At 47.8% G+C, this 22,676-nt stretch overlaps 1 protein-coding gene across 1 annotated transcript in view; it reads left to right on the top strand.

The window, feature by feature from the left end:
• LOC114598025 (uncharacterized) overlaps positions 1-22,676 on the top strand; it is a 98,472-nt gene that overhangs the window by 33,148 nt on the left and 42,648 nt on the right. Inside the window, exon 2 of the mRNA XM_077929747.1 lies at positions 18,086-18,203. Coding sequence (XP_077785873.1) covers positions 18,131-18,203 — 73 coding nt within the window. The 5' untranslated portion in view covers positions 18,086-18,130. The remainder of the gene's footprint in view (positions 1-18,085; positions 18,204-22,676) is intronic.

The raw sequence follows: 22,676 nt of genomic DNA, 5'->3' as shown, positions 1-22,676 counted from the left end.
CTTGCACGCGCGGTTATACCCTCTTCCCACCCCCCATTTTAATTTTAATTTTCTTCCTTCTGTGTTTTGTTTGTTATCTTTTTAGCAGGAAGCGTCAATTCATCTTTCAAGTGCATTTCTGTGTTTCTGATTATTAATATTATTAATTATCATTGTATTATTAATATTATCATTAAGGAATTTAAAAGAAAGGAAGAATTCAGGGAAGACAACACACCCGGTATGCAACAGTAACATCCGTATTGTCACCCCTTCTGTACTCTTTCCTTTTCCTTTTTTTCTTTTTTAAGACAGCGTATTGTTAGATTACTAATTCGAGTTAATATGATCTTTATGGCAACATAACAGTGGTTAATTGGCCCTTTTTTCCAGCACCACAATGTAAATCACAATCGCTTTATTATTTAATAACCTCAAACGCTTCCTTGGATTGGCCCCGACAGAGAGGACCTTTTCTTTCCACGCCGTGTTGTTGGGAAAGAACAATGCAGATCTAATTGTGGAGATTTTCAGAAAGTTGCCTCCTGGAAATGACCAGCTTAGAGATGGAAGCTTCAGCAGATGTCTGCACTTTCCCCCTGCCACAAACCCTCTGCCCCTCCTCCCCATCCCCTTTGGGGAGATCTCTCCGGTTGGGTTTTGTTGTTGTTGTTTTGTTCTGACATCCTAGCAACAACCTAAATATTCCAGAAACAAATACAAACAGCCCCCTCTCCCTTTCCCCTTGTGCCTGGTTGCAATACAGCCTGTTTATATGGTAGGTTTCACAGGAAAGGAGAAAGGGACACTACACAGCAAATTAATGCCGGGTCCTTAAAACTCTCTCTCTCACAACTGCGCTCATGGTTTCCTCTCCTAGAGATTTTGCCTTCCCCATCTCTCTCTCTCTCTCTCTCTCTCCACTTCTGTATGAGTGCTTCTGTTTTCTTCTGAGTTATTCAGCCTCATTTTGTTTATAAGCACGAGAGGCTCAGCCTCAAACTGGGAGAAAGCTTCAGTTTCGCAGCAATTCCAAGACTTTTTGCTCCAGTTGAATTCGGGTTCCGCTGCAGCAATGAACAGCCTGAAAAAATATCCAGTTCTGTTCGGCCGCTGCTTACTGAGGGAATTTCGCCTTCTGGTCTCCCTTCTGTTCATTCAACTACCTGTTAGTCAATTTCTCATCTGGGAGCAGCAGCGGCTGCCCTTCTCTCGATCTCTCTCTCTCCCCCCGCCCCTCTTTTCTCAGTTCGTGTGAAACTGATCAAACTCTCAGCAAGATGCGAGGTACTAATGGGCCGTCAACAGAGAAACAAAACACCTGTTTTCTGCCACTAGGGCGACCCTCAGTGTTTACACCAAGTGGCACATACAATGCAACAGGATCCCGGTTTTTAAAAAACCCATCTCTGATGCTCCTCACTCCGGTATAGCTGCCCTTTTATATTAAAAGGGAAGGTGGATCTGAGAGGGACGCCGAAATACTTAGCTAGAGAATTCGGTTCAGCCCGCTCCAAAACCCAGTCTCAGGCTTGAGCCTATGCAATAAAATGCCACAGTCCAGATAAATCATGTCCCAAACATCCCAGTAGGGTTTACTTCCGAGTAAACCTATAGGATAGACCTACCTAAAGAAATATCTGGAGATTCAAGGTTGCAGCCCTAAGCACGTCTGCTTGGGAATCGCCCCACTAAAACAAACGGGGCTTACTTCGGAGTAAGGATGGTGTACACCAGGATCGAAGCCATTTGGGATTATACACTAAATCTGAAGAAGTATATTGCACTAAACCTCACAGTCAGGAGGGTTAAGATGGAGTCCCAAATTGCTTGTGGGTTTGACTTTCCCATCGCCTCCAAATATATCCTAGTCCGGGGGCACGTTTTGGACCGGGCAGTGCGTGCTTGGATCGCCAACCTGTTGGGAAAATAGCGACGGAGGGCAATAGACCAGCACCCCTCCCCCAATTCCCATCCACTGCCACCCCTTTAAATCTAACTGTGCTGAAAGGAGTTTATTTAGAAAACTTTTCCCCAACAAGCCTTGGGAACAATGCCGATCCTCCGCCTAGTCTTGTTGGTTCTCCCCCAAGCGTTCAACAATGCGCGCTTTGATGCGCTCCGGAGTTCACTCAGTAGGAGATTAAAGGGTGATGTATAGCATTCTTCTTCTCCAAGGGTGTAAAGAGCTGAGCTAAACAAGCGGCCAGAAGCGCCAGATAGAGCTCTCCACCGAGCAAATCCATTGGATTTCCTTGGTGTTTTGCTTACCACTTCCAAGCACACAGAGAGTTTTACCCGGGGGTTGGTGGGACACTGTGCGAGTTTTCGCAAGGCTCCCTTGTCTCCGTTTTAATTTGCAAAAACCGCCAAGTGTAGACTGGGTTGTTCCACACAAACGGACCTCCCCCCTTTCTCGTATGGCGCATCACCCCGTTTATACTTGTCAATACTTTTATGGAAGAGTAGGAAGTTTTCGGTTGCCCCCTTTTTAGGCATTTGGATTTGTGGAGAGACGGCTAAACCCACTGGCAAGTTTTTTGGAAGCAACTCCTATTGATTTAAATGCAACTCTCTTCCAAGTAATATATTCAGGATTGGTGACTCAGACTGGAGACACTTAGATTAGGCTCGCTTACTTGAAAGTAAATCACATTGAAATCAGCCGGACTTGCTTCCGAGGAGGTGGCAAAGGCGTCGTTGCAAATAGGTATGCAAATTGCAAATTTGCATGACATTTCTTTTTTGCGCTCGCTGAAGAGGACTTCCCTCCCGGCCCGCTCTTATCTCCCCGCCGCCACTTTCCCCTAAATTGTTGTGAGGTCTCTGCCGCCGTGCGAAGGGTTAATGATAACACAACAGGTACGGCTGTCTGCGAAGGGATACAGGGAGCGAGAGAGAGAAGCCCGCTCAGCGCGATCTAAACAAAACGCTGCATAATCGTTGAAATTGACATATTTGTACAGGCGAAACTGCAGTTGGTAGCTTCTTGGCGAGGACTTGTTTTGGCTGATTTCGTGTTTAGATGATCCCAGGATTGGGAGTTGTGGAAGCAGGAGGGAGAGCAGGGGCACTGCCTGCTGCCCCTCCCTCCACATAATGAGCTCATTTCCATATTTGCGCCTCCCGCAGCTGTGAGAAAATCTTTGCAGGGACTTTTAAACGTTCCGATACGTCCCAGCTCTCCTTCCGTCTCCCCGGTTACGGTGGCAACTCGAAGGAGAAGTAACCGATCTACTGATCGCTCCGCTGACGCTCAAAGGGGAAAAGATATATGTTGATCTTGGCTGGCATGTCGCAAGCTGCTGCTGGGGTTTGGAGTGGGGAGAAACCAAACCGAGCCGCACGCAAGGAAATAACTCTTCTCTGCCTTCCTGGGTTGCCAAACTCGCGTGCACTTTTCCCAGGGTCTTTGGGGTTTTCGCATTTCCTAGTCTCCCCCTTCCCTTCTCTCTCTCTCTCTCCCTCCCTCCCTCCCCCCTCTCCCTCTCTCCTTTCCTGATTTCATCTCCCCAAAGTGTGTTCAAAAGAAGCAAATCAGCCGCTCCCCCCCCCAACAGACAACAAAAAGACCGGGATCACCCCTGGAGTGGTGGGTGGGTCCTTGGGTGACTTGCAGAAATGGGGCTCAGCTGGAGTTAGGAAAGGAAAGGGGTCACTCCAGAATTGCATTGCTATGATCTCAGGCGGCAGCCTTACTTGGATGGAGGTCCCACTGAACACTGGCGCTTACTACCGAGTAACCTGTCAGGCCCCGAAACCATAACTTCACTTTCAAGCGAGCCCCCCTGGTTTAGAATCGAGGGCAAAACTCCAGAGGGACAGCTTCTCTTCCCCCTCCCCCTCTTCTTTCTATTAGCATAGCATGATTATGGGGTGTGTGTGAATATATAGAACTATAGTTGGGTTTAAAAGCAAAGGCATTATAAAAAGAAAATGTAAGATACATCCAAAGTGAGGCTGAGGGAGTCTTCTGCAGAATTACTCCGGAGAAAACCCCATTCAACTCGGAGGGTATTTCCTTGCCAGTAAACGCGCTGAGCCTACGTGCGCATTTATCTTCCACGGGACAACTGCGCGCCTGAAATTCGTGAAAGGTGAAAATGCTTCACTTCTGCCAGATCTGGTTTCAGATGAATAGGTTTATTTATCTAGAACAGGCATGTCCAACTTTCAAGAGACTGAGATCCACTATATAAAAAAACTGGCAGTGATCTACCAAAGTTGTTGAGCTTTTTTTTGGTCTCGAGATCTACCTGTTGGACATCCCTGATCTTTGGAGATTTGTATCCCGCCACTTGGGGGACGCGGGTGGCGCTGTGGTTAAAAGCCTCAGCGCCTAGGGCTTGCCGATCGAAAGGTCGGCGGTTCGAATCCCCGCGGCGGGGTGCGCTCCCGTTGCTCGGTCCCAGCGCCTGCCAACCTAGCAGTTCGAAAGCACCCTTAAGTGCAAGTAGATAAATAGGGACCGCTTACTAGCGGGAAGGTAAACGGCGTTTCCGTGTGCGGCTCTGGCTCGCCAGAGCAGTGATGTCACGCTGGCCACGTGACCCGGAAGTGTCTCCGGACAGCGCTGGCCCCCGGCCTCTTGAGTGAGATGGGCGCACAACCCTAGAGTCTGTCAAGACTGGCCCGTACGGGCAGGGGTACCTTTACCTTTTATCCCGCCACTAGAGACACACAGGCGGGGAAACGTCCCACGTACTATATAATTCGAACCCCGGTTCATTTAAATTGCTTGGGTTTGGGCCGGTTTACATCTAGGACTTAATAAAGCATTGCATATGAGAATTGAGCCAACAACTTTCTGTGGCACTCAGGCAACTTTTAAGTCAGTTACGCAGTTCTGCGGTTAGGTGACGTTTGCCACTGTCGTCCTCCCAAACATTTCCGTAGGACTGTTTCAGTGGGGAGGCTCGCTAGACTGAGCCCAGGAAAAGCAAATCGCCTCGTCTGTATCAACCTTAGGCCAGCAGTCCAAAGGGGTTGTCCCATCAGCACACGCAGTTAAGCAGCAGTTTTCCCTTTTAAGCTGAGCTGAGCTTCAGCTCTCCAAAAGACTTCCTCCGGCTATGACATCATCGGGCTTACTTCGGTGTAAGCGGCCTGAGGTCTGCAGACCACACAGCCTCATTAAATCAATGGAGCGATATGGGCTCAGCCCCTAATTCTCTCTGGGCCTGATCAATTCAGCAGCAGGTTTGGAGATGGGGTTCCTCCGGTTGGGACTCCTGGGGCGCTGTTTCACCCGGGGGCTTGGCCAGTTATTTCAAGGACACTGAGCCGCAGGATTACTCCCACAGAGTCCATTTGCAGAAACGTATTGGTGTGTGTGTGTGTGTGTGTGTGTGTTCAGGGATTCTTCTTTCTTTCTTTTTCCTTTTCAAAAAAAAATCTCTTATCTGTAACAAGATGTATAAATATCATCAAAGGAAAGAAGCCCTGTAACTCTTGGGAGAAGCAAAGAGGAAGCATAAGCGGCTTTTTCGCCTGATGATTTGTAGCTCGGCGAGGGGCTCGGCGAGCAAACACCCTGCAGGTGCAGGCTGTAACATCGCCATCCGGACTTTTAATGTAGATTACTCTGCAACTTGTTTGATCGGTCCTTTGAACCCCCTTTACAATTGCCTGTGACGAAACGCCAGGCTGGTTCTCTCCCCCCCCTCCCTCCTCTCTCTCTCTTTCTTTGAATAAGGCCTTGAGGGTAAGTCCTCAGGGCTTTGAAAGATTTCCAGTCCCCTCCTTTTTAAAGTTAGATTAACTCTCCCAACCCAAACTCTGCTCAACTTTAGAACCTAGGTCCGTCTGTCACTTTGGAGTCTTCAAAGGGCGTATTTTCAAGCGAAGATCGTTCCTCAGCCTGCAACTTTATTTAAGCCCAAGAAACTTTCCTCTCTTAAGACCCCTTCCTCTCGCCCTTGCTCAAAATTAACCCCATCCCAAATGCATTTCAATGGAGCTAAAGCCTACACTAATTTCAATGCAGTTGATTTCCATATAAGTACACTTATCACTGGGGAATAAGGACACAAACACACATATATATGAAGGCTGCAGCTTTGGGGAAGAGGAAGAACCCTTGAACTCAGCGGGGCGCACTTCAGAATCAGCATACGTAGGATCAGGCTGCGACACTACAATGGACGGCTGGAGAACCTTTTGTGGGTCTTTTTCACATGCAAAATTCTCATGTAAGAGTGAATTCGGGTTGTAGCCTCTAGCCGCGAGGGATACTGGGAGACCCCATCCTTACTTAGACCACAACAAGAAGGAACCTTTCCTTCGTGAGGGAATGTGTCCTATCCACAATGCAGGATTAAGTATTTGGATAAAAGCTGCTGCGTTTGGGTGTTTATTTGGAAACAAGTTCCCTTGGAGTAAACGGGCCGTGACGCTTGCTCAGATGGGGCTACTTGCACCTGAACATTTTTTTTACCTGGGAAACGAAGTTGGGGGTGGGGGGGACAGCTTCCAGATACACAAGTGCCTTCTATTCCTAAATCGACTATGTGGAAGTAACAGGCTGCAGTCATAACGGGATGTGGGGGCAGCAGGTGCAATCATAGAGTTAGGCGCCACCACCTTGCTCCTGCTGCTACTACTGGTCTCTTTCTCTGTAGTCAGCTTCATGTCACCGCCTTAAATGAGCTTTTACTTCACATGGCAGTTACGTAGTGCATTCAGACATTTCTTCAATTTGAAGTTGTCCTTTCCAACGCCATTTGCGTGTTGGCTTCCAGGAGCTGTAGGTAGCGTGAGATCACTTATTTTAATGAAAACGGAGTTAATTTTCTTCGAGTACTTGTGCACCAAATTTTAACATAGGAAGCATGTACGGGATATAACATGTATCGTAATCTACAAGCCATTCACACCGCAGCCTTCGTATTTAAGTGGATTTGATGTCCACGGGACTAAATTCGAATCCACAACCAGTTTAGCCGAGTTAGGTATCGGCATATGCTTGGGAATCGAAACCGGAAGGTCCTTATTGTGCTATATAAGACATTTTAAGCTGTTGTCCTGGTTTTAAATTTATTTCGTCCCACAAAGGTAAATCTGCTAAAAACGTAAAAACTTCTGTTTAATTCTGTCGAGCCCCTCCCCCACCGGACCCATTCTTTGCTGGTGTGTTGGGGCAACATATCTGGACTTAAGGATGTGATTCGCAAACGTGTTAAGACGCAGCAGTTGGATGTGAGCAGGCTTTGTGTCCTGCCTGCAAATACTTGCCCGCCACTGTCCCTCCAGCACTACTGCGAATCCGGTTGGAAGACACCGGGATCTCTAGGTCACCACCGACTCCGGAATGAAACGCAGGAGTTAAGTCAGACTGCAGGGCTAACGCCGAGTGCGTAATGCCAGTTTTTACAAGTTGATGGAGGCTAAACTGAAATAAACTGCAAACACAGCATGATCCACAAAGCTATTTAGGCTGAAGGATTTGGGATTCAACCTATAGAGATTGCGACCCTATTGAACACATGGATGTGGCAGCAACAGGGAACTTCCGGTGGCATCGAAGTTACGTTTTACTCGGAGGAGACCCCTTGAAGTTAATGACGCTCACTTGCTCATGTTCATTAATTTCAATGGGTTTACTCGGAGTAAAGCAACAGAATCCCACTTGCAATGTTGAGTCCACTCTCATTCATAGGAGCCAACTCCTAGGGACCGTGGGGCCTTCAGCCCTCACAATAAAGTATTTGCGGGGGCCGGGCCCCCACAAAGTTGATGGGCATTCCCATTCAAATGAGGTGTGTGCACTGCGTCACGTGATCGATTACGTGGGTGGGGCTTACCTGGGCCCCCACAATATTTTATTCAAATTGGCACCCCTGCTTCAATTCAATGACGTCATCACAACCTGGGAGAAAAGTAACTCAGACATTAGTCTGAATAAAAAGGTACGTTTCACTGTGTGGCTCGTGGAGCAAGCGACCTCTGCATCCTTACTCGATCGAAAGCCCCACAGATTTCATGAGGGCTGGAACTGGTGTACGTAAAATTGCCGCATTCTGTCTTCTTGATGTTTCCCGGGACTGAGGGATGTGTGGCTGCAATCTCAGGCGTGCTTACCCAGGTCTAAGCCACTTAGATCAGTGAACACGGACAGGATCGGGCTAGATTTTTATCGCCGGGACGTTCGTAGCAACAGAATCGAAGGAATGCTGCCCCATAAAGCTCCGCAAGAGGAACAGCAGGGCTTCAGGAAGCCTGGAATGCCCCGTCCTCTCTTCTGCCCGAGGAGCTGACTGCGCCCCACCCCTTCAGATTTGCTTGATCCGGCTTACCAGCCGCCTCCCCCCAATAACCATTGAACTCTTTGCCCCTTCCAAACTTGCACAAGCGGCGCTTTGTTTCCATCAAAATAAACTCGGGCGAATCAATCTCTCCCTATCAAACCAGGGATTTGAATTAAAGGCCCATTGGGGACACTTGAGGCGACAAAGGGTTACACATAAATAAATGCCACATTTGCCTATTGCAAAAAGTTTATCTCTGGCCCTTTCTGGCGCACAACAGGGGGAAGCCGGGGGCGGGGAGATGGACCCTCGTTTATTATCCAGCTGTAGGCAGAATGGAAGGAGACCCTCCTCCCACTTTCCTCTATTTGGTCAACAGCAACCGTCTTTGTTCGCCAGATCTCTTCCCCAATTTTAAGCTTCACTTGTCCATCCCACGTTTGTTTGTTAATGACGCGATTACCATCTGGCTCGTCCTACTTTCCAGAAGATATAAATCTTCGCCTCTCCCCTTCCCCCATTGCTCTCCATCCTCCCTCTTTTAAAAAAAAAAGTTTAATTCTCTTCCCCCTCCCGCCTCACTCCCGCCGCCGCCGCCGCCCATTATCGTTTAAGTACTACTATAGCCAGAAGAAAAATACGCTCTCAAGGCTGCGAATTCTTCAGTACGGTCTCAAGTCGGGGCCAAGTAATGTCACCACCTGCCCCTATAAAGGGGGTCTGCCAATTTCACATCCAAACCAAAACGACGCCAAAGAAACAACTTTCAGCACCGCCCGGGAGGGTTTTTCTCAGTGCCCCCTCCCCCCGTGTGATCTAAGACTCTGTGGGATTCCGGTTGAGGACAGAAACGGAGCAGGTTGTGTGCAGCGATGGCACTTCACTAGATCGAATCTGCTTATAGTGGGATGAATCACAGAATCGCAGAATTGCAGCGCTGGAAGGCACCCAAAGGCCATCTAGTCCAGCCCCCTTACAACGCATCAATCACAACTAAAGAATCCTTGACAGAAGTCCATCCACCCTCTGATGTTTAAACTTCCTTTCTCCATCCTTCTACTCCGGATTCTGCACTTTCCAACTTATTGGGAAGCAGATCCCAGGATGCCTAGGGATACGAATCCTTCAGTTATCCCCCACATTTCCCCGTGGTGCGGTTCTCGACCACATGTTCCCCTTTTGGGGCTACTTCCTTTAAGCGAGGACACTGGGTGCACCTTTCCTCCAGGCGTGATCCGGCAAAATTTGAGCTTCCCCCAGCCTTTTCTAAACTAAGGCAAGTGTGTGCTTTTGAGAGAATAAAAGGGTTGGGGCGGGGGAAGCGAGCGAGCCAGAAGTTGGCTTGTGTCGCGGTTCCACAATGACCAGTTTATTCATTGCCTCCAACCCGAGTGAAAGAAAAGGCCAGGAAGGAACCTAATCTCCCAGAAGCCCCCGAGGAAGCCCAACCATTTCAATTCAAAACTACCAAGGCTGGGATCCGAAGGAGTTTACTCTGGAAGAAAAGTTCCGTGGGGTTTCCGCCGGGTTTCATCCCGAATCAACCCGGTGTTAAATTTGAAACAGAGTGCGCTTCTGTTTAGCAGGGTTCATGTGAGGGTGGGGGCAGGACTTGGTTAGGGGGGAGCAGGACTTTTGTTAGGGGGGCAGAACCGACGTGATTGGTCAGCTAGTTCAGAATTTCTATTGTTTTACTTGATCTAGGGAGGCAACTGCCTCCCCCTCGGCTACGCCCATGACAGGATTACTGCGATGCAAGGCAGGCTTTGTGGAGTATATCGCCCTTCTACCACCACCCCGCTTTCTCTGTCAGGCTTCCGCGCTAGATTCCTCTAGAATCTGCTGCAAATAAGCCCCCCCCCCCCCCGCCACAGCCGCCGCTCCATCGTCCCCTTGTGTACGCACTGTCAGAAATAAGTTAGGATAATATGCACTAAATATTATTATTTCCACGCTGAGTAGCTGATGGGTAAGAGAGAATCTCCCTCCTCCCACTGTTTCCCCAAAGAGCAGCCAAAGAAAAGAAAGCAGCCCTTTTAGAATTCAAGGAATAAACGGGAGGATTGTGCAGGCACGCGCACATACGCGCGCCCGCGCATATATACGCCAGCCTCCTCCACAATTCATCTGATATAAATAATTAAGAAAACGCACTCACTTCAGTCTGCGTTTCTAATTCTGTGACCCAGCTAAGGAAAGGGTGCCCTTAAACAGTGATTAATTAATATAACACTGGAGTAAGCTGTTTCCTTGCAAAGGATGCTTCTTTTACTGCATGCAAACACCCCCTCGTAGATTATAAAGTAAATGTCGAGCTCAACTTTCCCTAAAACCAGAGCATGTAAGCTTTGGAATTACACAGAATTCTTTTCGGAGGGGAATGGGAGATGCGAAGAGAAAGAACTGCTGATGACAAACGCACATCTTTTAGGGACTTCAGGAAAAGAGTGGAGGCAAACCCCAACAAAAGTTCTCTGCAATGGGCAGCAGACTTAGCTAGTTGCCTGCATGTGTTATTGTCTTTCTGAACTGACCCAAAACACTCATATGAGAAACACTCATTTGAGAAATAAGAATGCTGAGTAACTCAAAAGCCTGCATATTCCCTGGACAAAAGCAATCAATGACGCTGTTGTCTGGAAACAACCCAATTCACCGCCATACAGAACTGATTATAAAATAAATGTCATACTGTCTTTTATTGGTGCAAGTTCGTTTAAACTTTAGAGTTACCACTGATTTGCTTTTCTTCAAAAGGTGAAGGAATTGATGTCTTTACTACGTTTAGCCCTGCAATGCATACCATGTCTCCAAACGTAATACCTAAATGGGAAGATGCCATGGACCAGCTGGTCTGCTGGCGGCAGATTCTTAAATGCACTCTGCACATGCTCAAATGAACATATTATTTCCCAGCTTCCCGGGACTAGCCTTTGCTTATTAATATAGCGGCACCCGTCTGCATGATTTATTTTATTTTATTGTTACAAAAAAGGAGAGGACAGGTCCATTACAGTAAGAAATAAAATAAAATAGAGATGGGGGGCCTGAAATTTGATATAGGAGGAGGTCCAAGAAAAGCGGAGGAAATGGAGGCAGGAATCATCATCATCATCATCATTATTCAATGAAACTTGGAGTACCTGCTGAAAGGTAGTCCCCCCCCCGCCCATGCCAACACGATTAAGGCCAGGGTGAGACCCTCCCTTCTGAAACCAACAAGTAAAAAACGCTTTGTGATATTTTGTTTCTTTACGCGTGAGATAGATTGATATGTCCCTCAGAGTTGTTCAGAACAAATTGCGGAGGTCCCCAACTTCCATGAGGGTGCACTTTTAATCACTAATCATTAAAATAGTTATGTTAAATATACTCAATTACATGCATGACTTCCTCCACCCCACCCCCGACGGGTCTTTCTATTCTCCCAGCTGCTCCCCTATTCCTTGACTATAGACACCAGAGGAGCGGCGGGGGTAGGGTTGGGACACCCTCGATTATAGCGAATCTATACATTTCTGGGGATTTCATCAGCCTAATTAAGGCTTTCCGTGTGGTCCACGGACCTGAATGGGCCTTTTACTATTTACTTTGAGCCAGGAGGGGAGAGAGAGTGGTGGAATGCAGCCGGAGAGGGAGGGAGGGGACGAGGGTGCGGGGCTTGGAATTATCTTTCCGATGTTGACCCGGAGAGGTAGCTAGCTGTCTCTGTAGGTGTGTCAATTTAGTGTTAAAGTAGGGAAAATAGCAGGGGGAGAAAAATAAACCAAACCGGAAATAATTCCAAACAAACAGAGACACAAACACCAAGCGGGAGTCAGCGATAATCGCCTGGAGAAGGCATATAAGGAGGACGATGCGCCCTCTCCGAGGACTTTAGTCCGGTGCCTAACAAGCGAATCGGGCCGTGGGAAAACACTATTTACAGATTGATCCAGGCGGAATAATGGAAAAGTTGCAAGCGGGCGACCGAAGTTGTCGCCATAACTCCTCAACTATGGGCCTCCTTGGTTTCCTTAAGCGAGTCTGAGTGGCTGAGCTACTCTGGATTCACTGCGATGGGACGGGTGGTGTCTTTTGACATTTTAAAAACAAAATCTATTTCAGTAAATCCATTTTAGTACAGAGTATCAAAACGTCGAGGGTTGTCCGTCTAGATAGGAAAACACAGACAATCCCTAATCTGTCTGATGCATAAGGGAAAAGCTCCCAGGGAGAGCTGTTCATAGAGATCAATCTATCCCATAATGTTTGGCATGTATTTCTATTTGGTTTTCTTCCCCCTGGAGCCAGATCTGGATTCTGCTTCAGGTTGATCGATTAGCAGACTGACGTGGCAATAAAAGGAAATTTTCGTTGATGAATTCGTTCCTGTTTATGAAGATGCTATCGCTCTATCCGCCCGAGGTATTCTTTACACTACAGAGATAGCTACAATATACGTGTTTTTATACGAAGATAATTATCTTCTAATCAGTCTCTCGCTAATCTCGCCGACATCCCGATCCAAAACGCAGTTTACACGGCAGCAAACCCCGCTGATTTCAAGATAATCTCCTGGCAATTAACTGACATTTAGGAGATCAGATATCCTAACTTGGAACATTCAAATAAATAGTCCGAGAAGAGACTGTCAATAATCAGAGAATAAAAATAATAGCAGGAAACAGATTTGCACTTCGTGCAATTCCTGTCTTCACAAGAGATGGACATAATAGAATGTGTGAGAGAGATTCAGTTGATCATCCATTTATTCAGACGGACAGAATTACATTAGCATTGCAGATTCTCTGTGAAAGGACTTTCCTCTGGAAATTCTCCTGCCCAATATAGGCCCACTGAAATAAACGCGAGTTGCGCAAAATGCAGAAGATCTTTCTACCTAGATTCTGCCATAAATATTTGGGTATTCCCTAGATTAATTTGATATTTTTAAATATATAGATATACACCGCTTATACAACACTCCTGCTTTTGTCAAAAGTATTTTCCTCTCCTGCTCAAACACAGGTCAGTCCAACGAACCACACATGCAATATTAGAATTTAAGACGATTTATGCCCAAATCTTACAAACCTTTTACTTGCAAGAAAACCCCACTGAGAACCAACAGGCTGGTTTCTCAAGGAAATGTGCTCACTGATTGGATTAGATGGAGAAAGAAGACCGATCAGATAAATCCTTCAGCTTCACCATCAGGGCTGACAAAGTAGATTAAGTTTTTCCATTCCCTCTACTTTTTAACTTTAATGCGCAAAACTATATATTTTTTTCAAAAGAAACGGTCTGAAATATTGCCGTCTATTTGCCCCTGGCCTGTTTAAATAAGAGCCTCCAAAGGAAGAAGGGGCGAAAATGCTAGTTGCGGCTTTCAGAGACACCTGTTGTGGAGAGGGGAAGAGAAAGATCGGCGGCTAAAACGGTGATCCTAAACGCCTTTAGCTGAATTTATTGAAATCAAGGTGGTTCCTTCCACAGGAAGCGTTGTGTTTAGGATCTGGTTGTCAAAGAATTCGGTCAGATAAGCTCTTCGAGAGGAAAAGAGACGGGGGGGGGGGAGCTGGGAGAGGGACGGGGAAATGTCACCAAAGGGAAATAATATTTTATTCTTTTGGGAACTTGTTGATACGGGCGGGGTGTTCTTTCCTCCCGCCCCGCCCGGGCCAACCAGTTCTCTTGCCCCGTACTGGGCGAGTCTGGCTGGCTTCCTTGCAAAGGGAAGACCTGAGATCCGAAACCAAATAACCATTTGGGATCTATAGGGATTTCTTGCTGATTTGGCTAGGACAGCCGTCGGTGGGGAAATTGTGGGGAAACCCAGCCAGATGGACGGGGTAGAAATAATGAATTATTATTATTTCCCATCTTTACAGAAAATTTAGCCCTTTAGGGCGACGGGAATGAGAAACAAGCGGGCACCAGAATCCTATAAATAGAGGCGAGGCAGAGGAGATCAGGGTGCATATTTCAATGTCTTTTCCTGAATTAATTGTCTGAACTGGAGTGGGATCCGAATCTATTAAAAGTACGGGGGGTGTAGAATCTGCTTTGATCAGCAGATTGCAGATAAAATACTTATCTACAAAGCAGTGGACAGCGCTTAACACTTGAATAGCAAGTTTGTAGATAGACCTCCAATCTTATTCAACAGAAGCACCTAAATTATAACTGAGTCATAGTCAACGGGATATACTGTTGCAGAAACGTGTTTAGAATTGGCCTGTATGGACGCAGTTCTACAAACGGTACTGCTGCTGAAGTCAGTCCCACTTCTTTTCAAGGAAAAATCCGATCCTAAATATGTCAATAGGCAACTTGTAGTACTTTCTTCCTAGTTAAGAAGGCCACAATCCGGCGCGCCTTTACTTCAGACTCAATGGGGTTGTTCTTCTGCGTAAATACGCATAGGACTGATAGGAATAATTAGGCAGAGGCGTTGGCTATAAACGTGTTTACTTGGGAGCTGCAACCATTAAATCCAATGAAGCCTACTTCCAAGTAAGCGTGGTTAGGAACCCAGATATCTGAAATAACTAGAATCATAGAATTGTGGACTTGGAAGGGACCCCAAGGGCCATCTAGTCCAACCCCCTAGATCATACATGACAGATGACCATCCTTCTATAGGTGAAATAAGCCAAGAATCTCGGAGCAACTCAGGAGCAATCCTCCCGTCAGTTATCCAGGGTGCCCTTGAAATGTCTGGTGAAGTTTTTGTATGGGGTGTCCCAGTGCAAGGCTGCAACTCTGAACACACTTATTAGGGAGTAAATCCCCACCAAACTCGATAAATACGCTCAAAATCCAAATGTACATATCTCTCACATACAAGTGCACAGATTTAAGTAACCTGTGAACAGCTTGAACAGCCAGCCTTATGTATGGCCCAAGCCGTCAAAGGGTAAAAACTATAGCAAAGGGGCGGATCTTTCCTGTGCCATTTTGGGTGTGTGTGTGTGATAATAGATGCGCCATAGCTGTGCGAAACTTTTATGTGCTCCTAAAGCCCCCGGCGTTTTTCGTGACCCGTGAATCCTCCTAGACCTAAGTGTCGGCTGCCTAAGAACTGGCCGTGATGATGCTCCAAGGAAAAGCGAAGCGAAGCGGCGAGAGAGAGAGAAAGAGGAGGGAGGGGAGTTCTCAGGGCATTGAAATCTGGGGAGACTGAGTCGTCTTTGCCCAGAATAGTAAGTAAGGCAAGTTCACACGACGATCGAGTAACCGAGAGAACAAGAGGCCCATTTTAATCAGGTGGTTATCTCTCTCCGAGGTGGAGATCAGAGCTCCGTCCCTCCTGGCCCTGCCATTGTGTCCCCCCTGCTGGAAATGACAGCTCCTTCAGAAATAAGCAACTTTGTCCCTGGATGGGATTTCACCTCTCTTGCACTACACATGTCCCCATTGTCATTTTACAGCTCTGGCGAATCCTCTAAATTATAGAAGGGTCTAAGCTCGGCCTCATTAAATCCCTCTTTTTCTTTTTTGGGGGGGGAGGGGGAAGAGCCTCATGGTTGGCAGAGTATATTACTGTAAGCCGAGGGAGAGACTTGAATCTTATCCAGATGGGGATTGAAGGAGCTGTGGTACTTAAGAGCACTCTTCCGCGCGCCCGTGGACGTGCGTGCACACAACCCCCAGTCGCCTGATTAGTTTTCCTATATATTATACAGTATATATATATATATGTATAATGCACGCATGCGCGCGCGCTCACACACTCATTTCTGGACAGTTCTAATCTGATAAACGCGCAACAGTTTCCCTCTGTCAGAATCAAAGGATCATCTGCAACGCAATTTCTTCATTCTTTCCCTTCAGGTTCCTATTGTTCAGGCAACACTCAAATAAAGATATGATCAAATGAAGCTGCAGTTCCACCAAAGGGAAGCTGCCCTTTCATCTGACAGAGTTTCCTAATTTGAAGTTAAAAAGGGAAGTGCAGCCATGTATCCTTTGCAAGATTTCTCTTCAGGCGCAACGTGCTTGGATCCATTTAAAAAAAATATTAATATGAGGGCATTTCATATTTATTTGGAGCTTCAGCCTCCTCAGCCCATCCTTCCAGAAAACACAGCAGGGAAACGCTAAACTGATGGACAATATAAGAGACATTCGGTCCCTTCCCCTCCATGTGAAGCGGGAGACAAAGATTGTGCCACCGGTGGCAACTCAGGATAAGTCGACGCCTTGTCTGCAACATCAAGTGATGGCCAGCACGAGTGAAAGGACCGTCATAGATCAAACACCACAAATAACTTCAAAACGCAATGGTTGTATTTTTTTCTATTGAGTCAGTCAGTCAGTGATGCGACGCTGAGGCAGAGCTCCTGCGCATGGAGGTGTGAAACCTCTCGGGCTCGGCCTTTGGCGATTCTCCCGCAGAAGGAATTACTGATCCAAGGTTCTAATGGAGCTCAGGGCGGACGTCTTTAAGAAGCCAGCCTTAGACAAGTGCATAATAGTTGGACCCCTCAATCAGATATTTTAAGCCCCGGCATTTAAACATTTTTAGTGCTATATACTATAGGAGCATTTGACACTTTGTCGGGAAAATACTCAGAGATCCAGCGCAGATGTACTATTGGGGAAATACCCTCCCGTGAGCAACCCACCCTCCTTCAGGAGAACGTCGCCTTCTGCTCTATGGAGAGCTTCTGCTCTATGGAGAGCGCCTTCAGCTCTATGGAGAGCGCTGCAGAAGACCCAGGCAAGGAGATTATCCAATAGTTGTAATTCCCGGCATCTTCATTAGCCAATCCAGTCCCGGAAGTCCTTTCCCCGACCAATCAGAAATCGGCTTTCCTGGCAGCCTTCTTTTCCTAGCCCCGGGTTCACTTCGTTTTTCATAAATTTATCATCGAACACGGGTGCTTTTAAATATTCAGAGAACAACAACAGCCAGGTGCCCGCTGAACGCTGCGCATTAACTATGAATTAACTAAGATCCCTTTCCACAAGCTAACCGGATCACGATTTCAAAGGCAGCAACCTTACACCGAAGCTGAAACATTCCCTTGCTAAGCCCTATACACGAACACGCTATTGCCGGTTTCTTATTCAAAATAAAGTTCAGGGAAAAAGTCACTGCAGGTGACGTTGACAAATCATCCAAGAGTCATTAGCTGAAATCCAAATATTTTCGCATCTCTCCAACAATATTTATTCTGGAAGTTTAAAGTCGGCGGAATTTATTCCGAAGTATGTTGATTGGGCGCTGCACATTTACTCTCTTGAAGGCCCACTGATTTTTATCTAACGCTTCGGTTTAATTCAATTGTAGGTCAAGCGGTCAGCTTCCCCCCTAAATCTTGGGACCGGGCGCAGGGCTAAAACCAACGCGAACTACACCTCCGAATTCTTTATAAAGAATTTCTCCACTACTTCTCAGGGTTTTTATAGCTTTAACTGCTGCGTGACAGGGATAAATCCAACAGGTGCAGACTTCCCCACTACTGTAGCTCTAGCGTTGTTAATAAAAACTAAGCCATAGAATCGCTGCTCTTTTGCAAATGGTGGTTACATATCTCCCCCTGGAGTGATGCGCAAGGGTGGGGAGTTGCGATCTTATTTTAACACGCCCCGATGAGGTCCTTTTCACACACTGGAAGCTCCTGGAAGCTCCGTTTATTGGATCACTGGATCCAGGTGTGGCCCACGGCCTGCTCCTTCGATCCTTAGCAATCTTCTTTGACTTCGTTCTTGTAACAGTGTTAGAATCACAGCCTTACTTGGAAGTAAGTTCCATCAGAATCCACTTCCGAAAACATGCATTTGCCATTGCGAGAGGAGGGGGAGGGGGACGTTCAGTTTTTGTTTTAAGTGGTGGTCTCACAATACTCCCCGTTGAACTTTCTGTCCAGGTTGCCAAACCATTTGGAGATGCAAGGAGCTCTTCAGCCTTCGGCATGGAATTGAATCGAGACGTATTGGAGATGGCTTGGAGAACAGTGGGGCAGGATGACAACAGCAAACTTGGCGGTAAGGGATCAGCTCGCTCTCCCCCCCCCCCCTTCCCCAAATCGTGGAGCTGAAAATGTTCGCCCGAGGGAGAGGAATCTGAACAAAAATGCCAAACCGGAGCCCTTCAGACTCCTGGGTTGCTGCCGCCACCCACCTACCCACCCACTCCTCTGGCCCCCGCCCGTCTCTTCCCTCGCATCGTCTTAGTAGCCCAGGCTGCCCATCCCCAAACCTGAAGGTGCCAAATCACGTTACTGCTGGCGTCGGAAGCCCCTTTCGGATCCGTGACAGCTGAGCCCTCCTTATCGATTATGTGACAGTGCGCTTCATCGGCGCAGCCCCAGAAGCTCCCGTTTGGACAAGGAAGCCTCCCAGAGAAGCGACTCCACTTCCTGTAGGCCCTGGAACCTGATCGATCAGATTTTAATGCGGAGAGACACTCCCGAGCCGGTCGCCGAACGGGTCCAGGCAGCGTCTGCTTCCCGCCTGACCTGGCCAGACAACCGCCTTGAAGCAAGAGGTCAAGGCGAGCAGGCACCCGGAAAGACAACAACCGTCTCGACTAAGCGCTGCCCAGGGGGTGTGGGTGGGGAGGCAGTAGGAGCAATCGGGACCCCATAGGTGTGAATGGGGAATATTCTCTGCGGCTTGGGTGGACCCGGGCACCACCCATAATACGCGTCCCCGAGGGCTGAAGATGGTTGCTCAGGCCTCAGTTGCCTACAAGGTGGCATTGGCCATATTTTGGGAGCAGGCTGGCGCTGGCTGCCTCGTTCGATAAGGCTGATGCGGAAATAAATCTCATCTCCTAGCATCTAATCCAGGCATAGGCTAACTCGGCCCTCCAGATGTTATGGGACTACAACTCCCATCATCCCTAGCTAACAGGAACAGTGGTCAGGGGTGATGGGAATTGTAGTCCACAAACACCTGGAGGGCCGAGTTTGCCTATGCCTGATCTAATCGCACCCCAGCAATTGGTTTCCAGTAACATTCCGAAGAGCAGCGCATCTGAGTAGGAAGGAAGCTTTTCTGGAACTTGCCTTTTCCAAGCCTGATATGTTCCTAAGGTTTGTATGAGGCCTGTTCCCGCATCACACTGAACACAGATGCAAGTGGTCTGTAGACAAGTGTTTGTGTGAAAGAACGTTCATTTGTTGATCTGTACAGTTCCGCTCTTTTGTCCACAGGTACACAGACTGTGCACTCTTGAACGTTACGTGTGAATCGCTGTACACGTGTGGAGCTCAGTTTAATGACTTATATCCGGTTATACATTCGCTGAAGGGAACCTGAGGGCATCCCTGTGCGCAGGTGTGCTTCTGCCTGTCCCTTTCCATAGGATGGGCAGACAGAGGGACACTCGCAATGGCTCTTTCCTTCTTGCTCTACAGTACTGTATCTTGTTTCTCAAGGCCTTCCTGGCGAGACCGCGGGCAAGATGGACCGAGCAAGATTTCAGCTAGATAATGGGACATGGGTTGACAAATATGATTGAGAAAATGGGGCACACACCTGCACGCACTTTTAAAAAGGGTGTTGGAAGCGAGTTACGAAAAGCAAGCGAAGCCCTATAAGTCCTTGGGATGGGGACTCACAATCCACTGACTAGGGCCAAGCAAAGTCGAAGCGAGTTGTTTCAGGACTGCAGGACATTCCGAGTTGGTGTTAAACAAGGAATTGCCCCGGCAAAGCGAAAAGCTTAGATGGCCAGCCGCTTTTGCAGCAGAATCCTGAACATTACAACTTATTGCAAGCCATAGCTCCTTCAGGTGTATTTAAGACCTCGGCTTTAAGATGCTAACGTGCCCGGCCTACGTTTGCTGAGCTGGTTGGGTTCCAGTCTCGTGGGGTTTGTTCCCGAGTAAATATAGGGAAGATTCGTGTATAGGATTGTGGTGTCATTTTTGTCTAACGCCCTATTCACATGTGTGTGAGAGAGGAAGGGAGGGAGAGAGCGCAAACGAAATACACAGACAAACGCGTTGATTTGGAAGTAAGTCCCGCTACATTCTGTGTCGCTTATTCCCGGGTTAAGGGGCACAAGGTTGCAGCCTGAAGCATCCATATACACGCGCTTATTATTTCCAAAGAAGTTTTGTTGACTCAATAAGATCTGCTTCTAATGCAATAGCATTTAGGAAAGGGCGTAAAGGACGTGCAAAACTGCCTTTCCTATCCTTCTGGATATACACGGCGTGTGGCATTAGCGATGTTATACGACACGTGTGTTCGCATACGAATTGTTTGGGCACTTGCACGTTTTACGTTTCATCCGTGTTCCACTCACGTCGCGGAATTGCGAAATATGCTTCTTAATTCCTTAGTAAGGCGCTTTAGGAGGGATCGCACCCTTCGGGACAGAGAATCGGTGACACTTGGATTCTAAATCCTATGCAGTGGTACCTCTGATTATGAAATTAATTCGTTCCGGAGGTCCGTTCTTAACCTGAAACTGTTCTTAACCTGAAGCACCATCTTAGCTAATGGGGCTTCCCGCTGCCGCACGATTTCTGTTCTCATCCTGAAGCAAAGTTCTTAACCCGAGGTACTATTTCTGGGTCAGCGGAGTCTGTAACCTGAAGCGTATGTAACCCGAGGTACCACTGTACTTTTAAAAGCAATTCAATTATTTCAGTGAAACTTACCTCCAAGTAATGGACATAGGGAGCGTGTGTGTGTGTCTATTGTTAATTCTGCTCAGACTACACCCATGACTATCTTAAACCCATTCATTTCAGGGAGGTCTTCTCCGAGCATGACTTTTAGGGTTGCTTCTGTGACCTGGCATCCTTACCCATCAGCCAGTCCCTGAGCTCAGCTGCGGCTTCCTCGGCCCCCTCCAGCTTGGGAGAGAAGTGCCCGGAGTCTGTTTTGCAGCGTCAACTCCCTGGGGCCGGAAGGGAGAGCCTCTCCCACCTCCCTCCAACACGTGTCCCCAATGATATTATACCTCTGCGCAGATTTTCACTGTAAGCCCATCTTGGTTGAAAAGCCGGGGGCTCGAACGAAACAAATAAGCAAAGTCAACCAAGCTGAGACTCGACTCCTCACCCTAAACACAACGGCGCGGGGACTTTTTCGCTGCTCCTTTTCTTTTGCGCACAACTGACCCGATGGCTTTTTGTTTAAAAACGTATTTCCGCACTTCCGCGCTCTGCTACAAAGTGACCGGCATTAGGATGTTACGAATCACCTGCTTGTTAGTCAACAAGAAATTGGAGGGAGGGGAGGGGAGTGACCCACCCCAATTAAAAAGCGATTCGTTACCCAATGGAAGCCCGCAGCCAACCTCTCTCCGTTTCCCCCCACGCTGAAGGCAGAGCCTCGACATTTTAAAAATGATTTTAATTAAGGTTGATGAGAAGACCAGATCTGCCTATGAGGTGAGGCCATTAATCCGGCTTCTGGAGCCGGGGGCTCCCCCGCAGAAGGTCTCCAAGTGGGGGGCGCCCCCCTGCCTGCCCGCCGCCTTCTTCTTCTCCCTTCCAGCAGAGGTTTCATTACTTGCCGTTAGTGCCTGAAAACAATGAAGGATGTCGAACTGGGCTTTTATTGATTATTTGTCACCCTGTATTTGTCAGTTTCAATCACTTCCCCCCCTGAAGTTTTACTTACGGGCACTTGAGTTTTCGGATTAGCGCAGCTCTGAGGATTGAAGGGAGGGGGTTGCAATTATCCGCTGGCCTGCTCCCCCCCCCCCCAGAGAACAGGAGAGTGGTGAGAAACGAGGGGAGGGGAATCGAGGTGGGCGCAGGCATTAATGTACAGAAGCGTTCATCGGTCCTCACTCAAAAGCGGAGGATTGCGGAGCCCAAAGGAGTTTGACCCTGCCTGGAAAAAATAATACCCAAAAGGCATTTGCTACTTTGCCCCGCGACTGGTCAGTTTATTCTCTGTAGCCCTACAGGGCATTGCTCAGTATGGTTTTCTCTCAGGGCCTGTTCGGCTCTAGTGTCTCCGTTTTCAGTTGCCTGTATCTCTTTCGCTTTCAAAAGTGGGAGACTTTGGAACTGGGAGGTTAACTGGCCCCATGAAAACTGAAACGCTTGAGGCCCCCTTACCCAGTGCAGGGGTGCCAATTTGAATTAAATATTGGGGAGGCCCAGGTAAGCCCCACCCTGCAGAATCGATCACAAGATGCTGCACATGCACACCATTCAAATGGCAATGGCTTTCAACTGGGGGGAGGGAGGCAACCCCGGCCCAATCAAATATTTTATTGGGTGTGTGTGTGTGTGAAGGGACCTTGCCCCCTAGGAGTTGGCTCCTATGACGCCCACACTTGGCAAATAATATACAGTGGTACCTCGGGTTACAGACGCTTCATGTTACAGACTCCGCTAACCCAGAAATAGTACCTCGGGTTAAGAACTTTGCTTCAGGATGAGAACAGAAATCGCGCGGTGGCACTGCAGCAGTGGGATGCCCCATTAGCTAAAGTGGTGCTTCAGGTTAAGAACAGTTTCAGGTTAAGAACGGACCTCCGGA

Source organism: Podarcis muralis, chromosome 6, assembly GCF_964188315.1.
Source record: "Podarcis muralis chromosome 6, rPodMur119.hap1.1, whole genome shotgun sequence".
Classification (NCBI taxonomy): Eukaryota; Metazoa; Chordata; class Lepidosauria; order Squamata; family Lacertidae; genus Podarcis; species Podarcis muralis.
The sequence above is the reverse complement of the archived record's forward strand: the minus strand, read 5'-3'. Positions and strand labels throughout refer to the sequence as shown.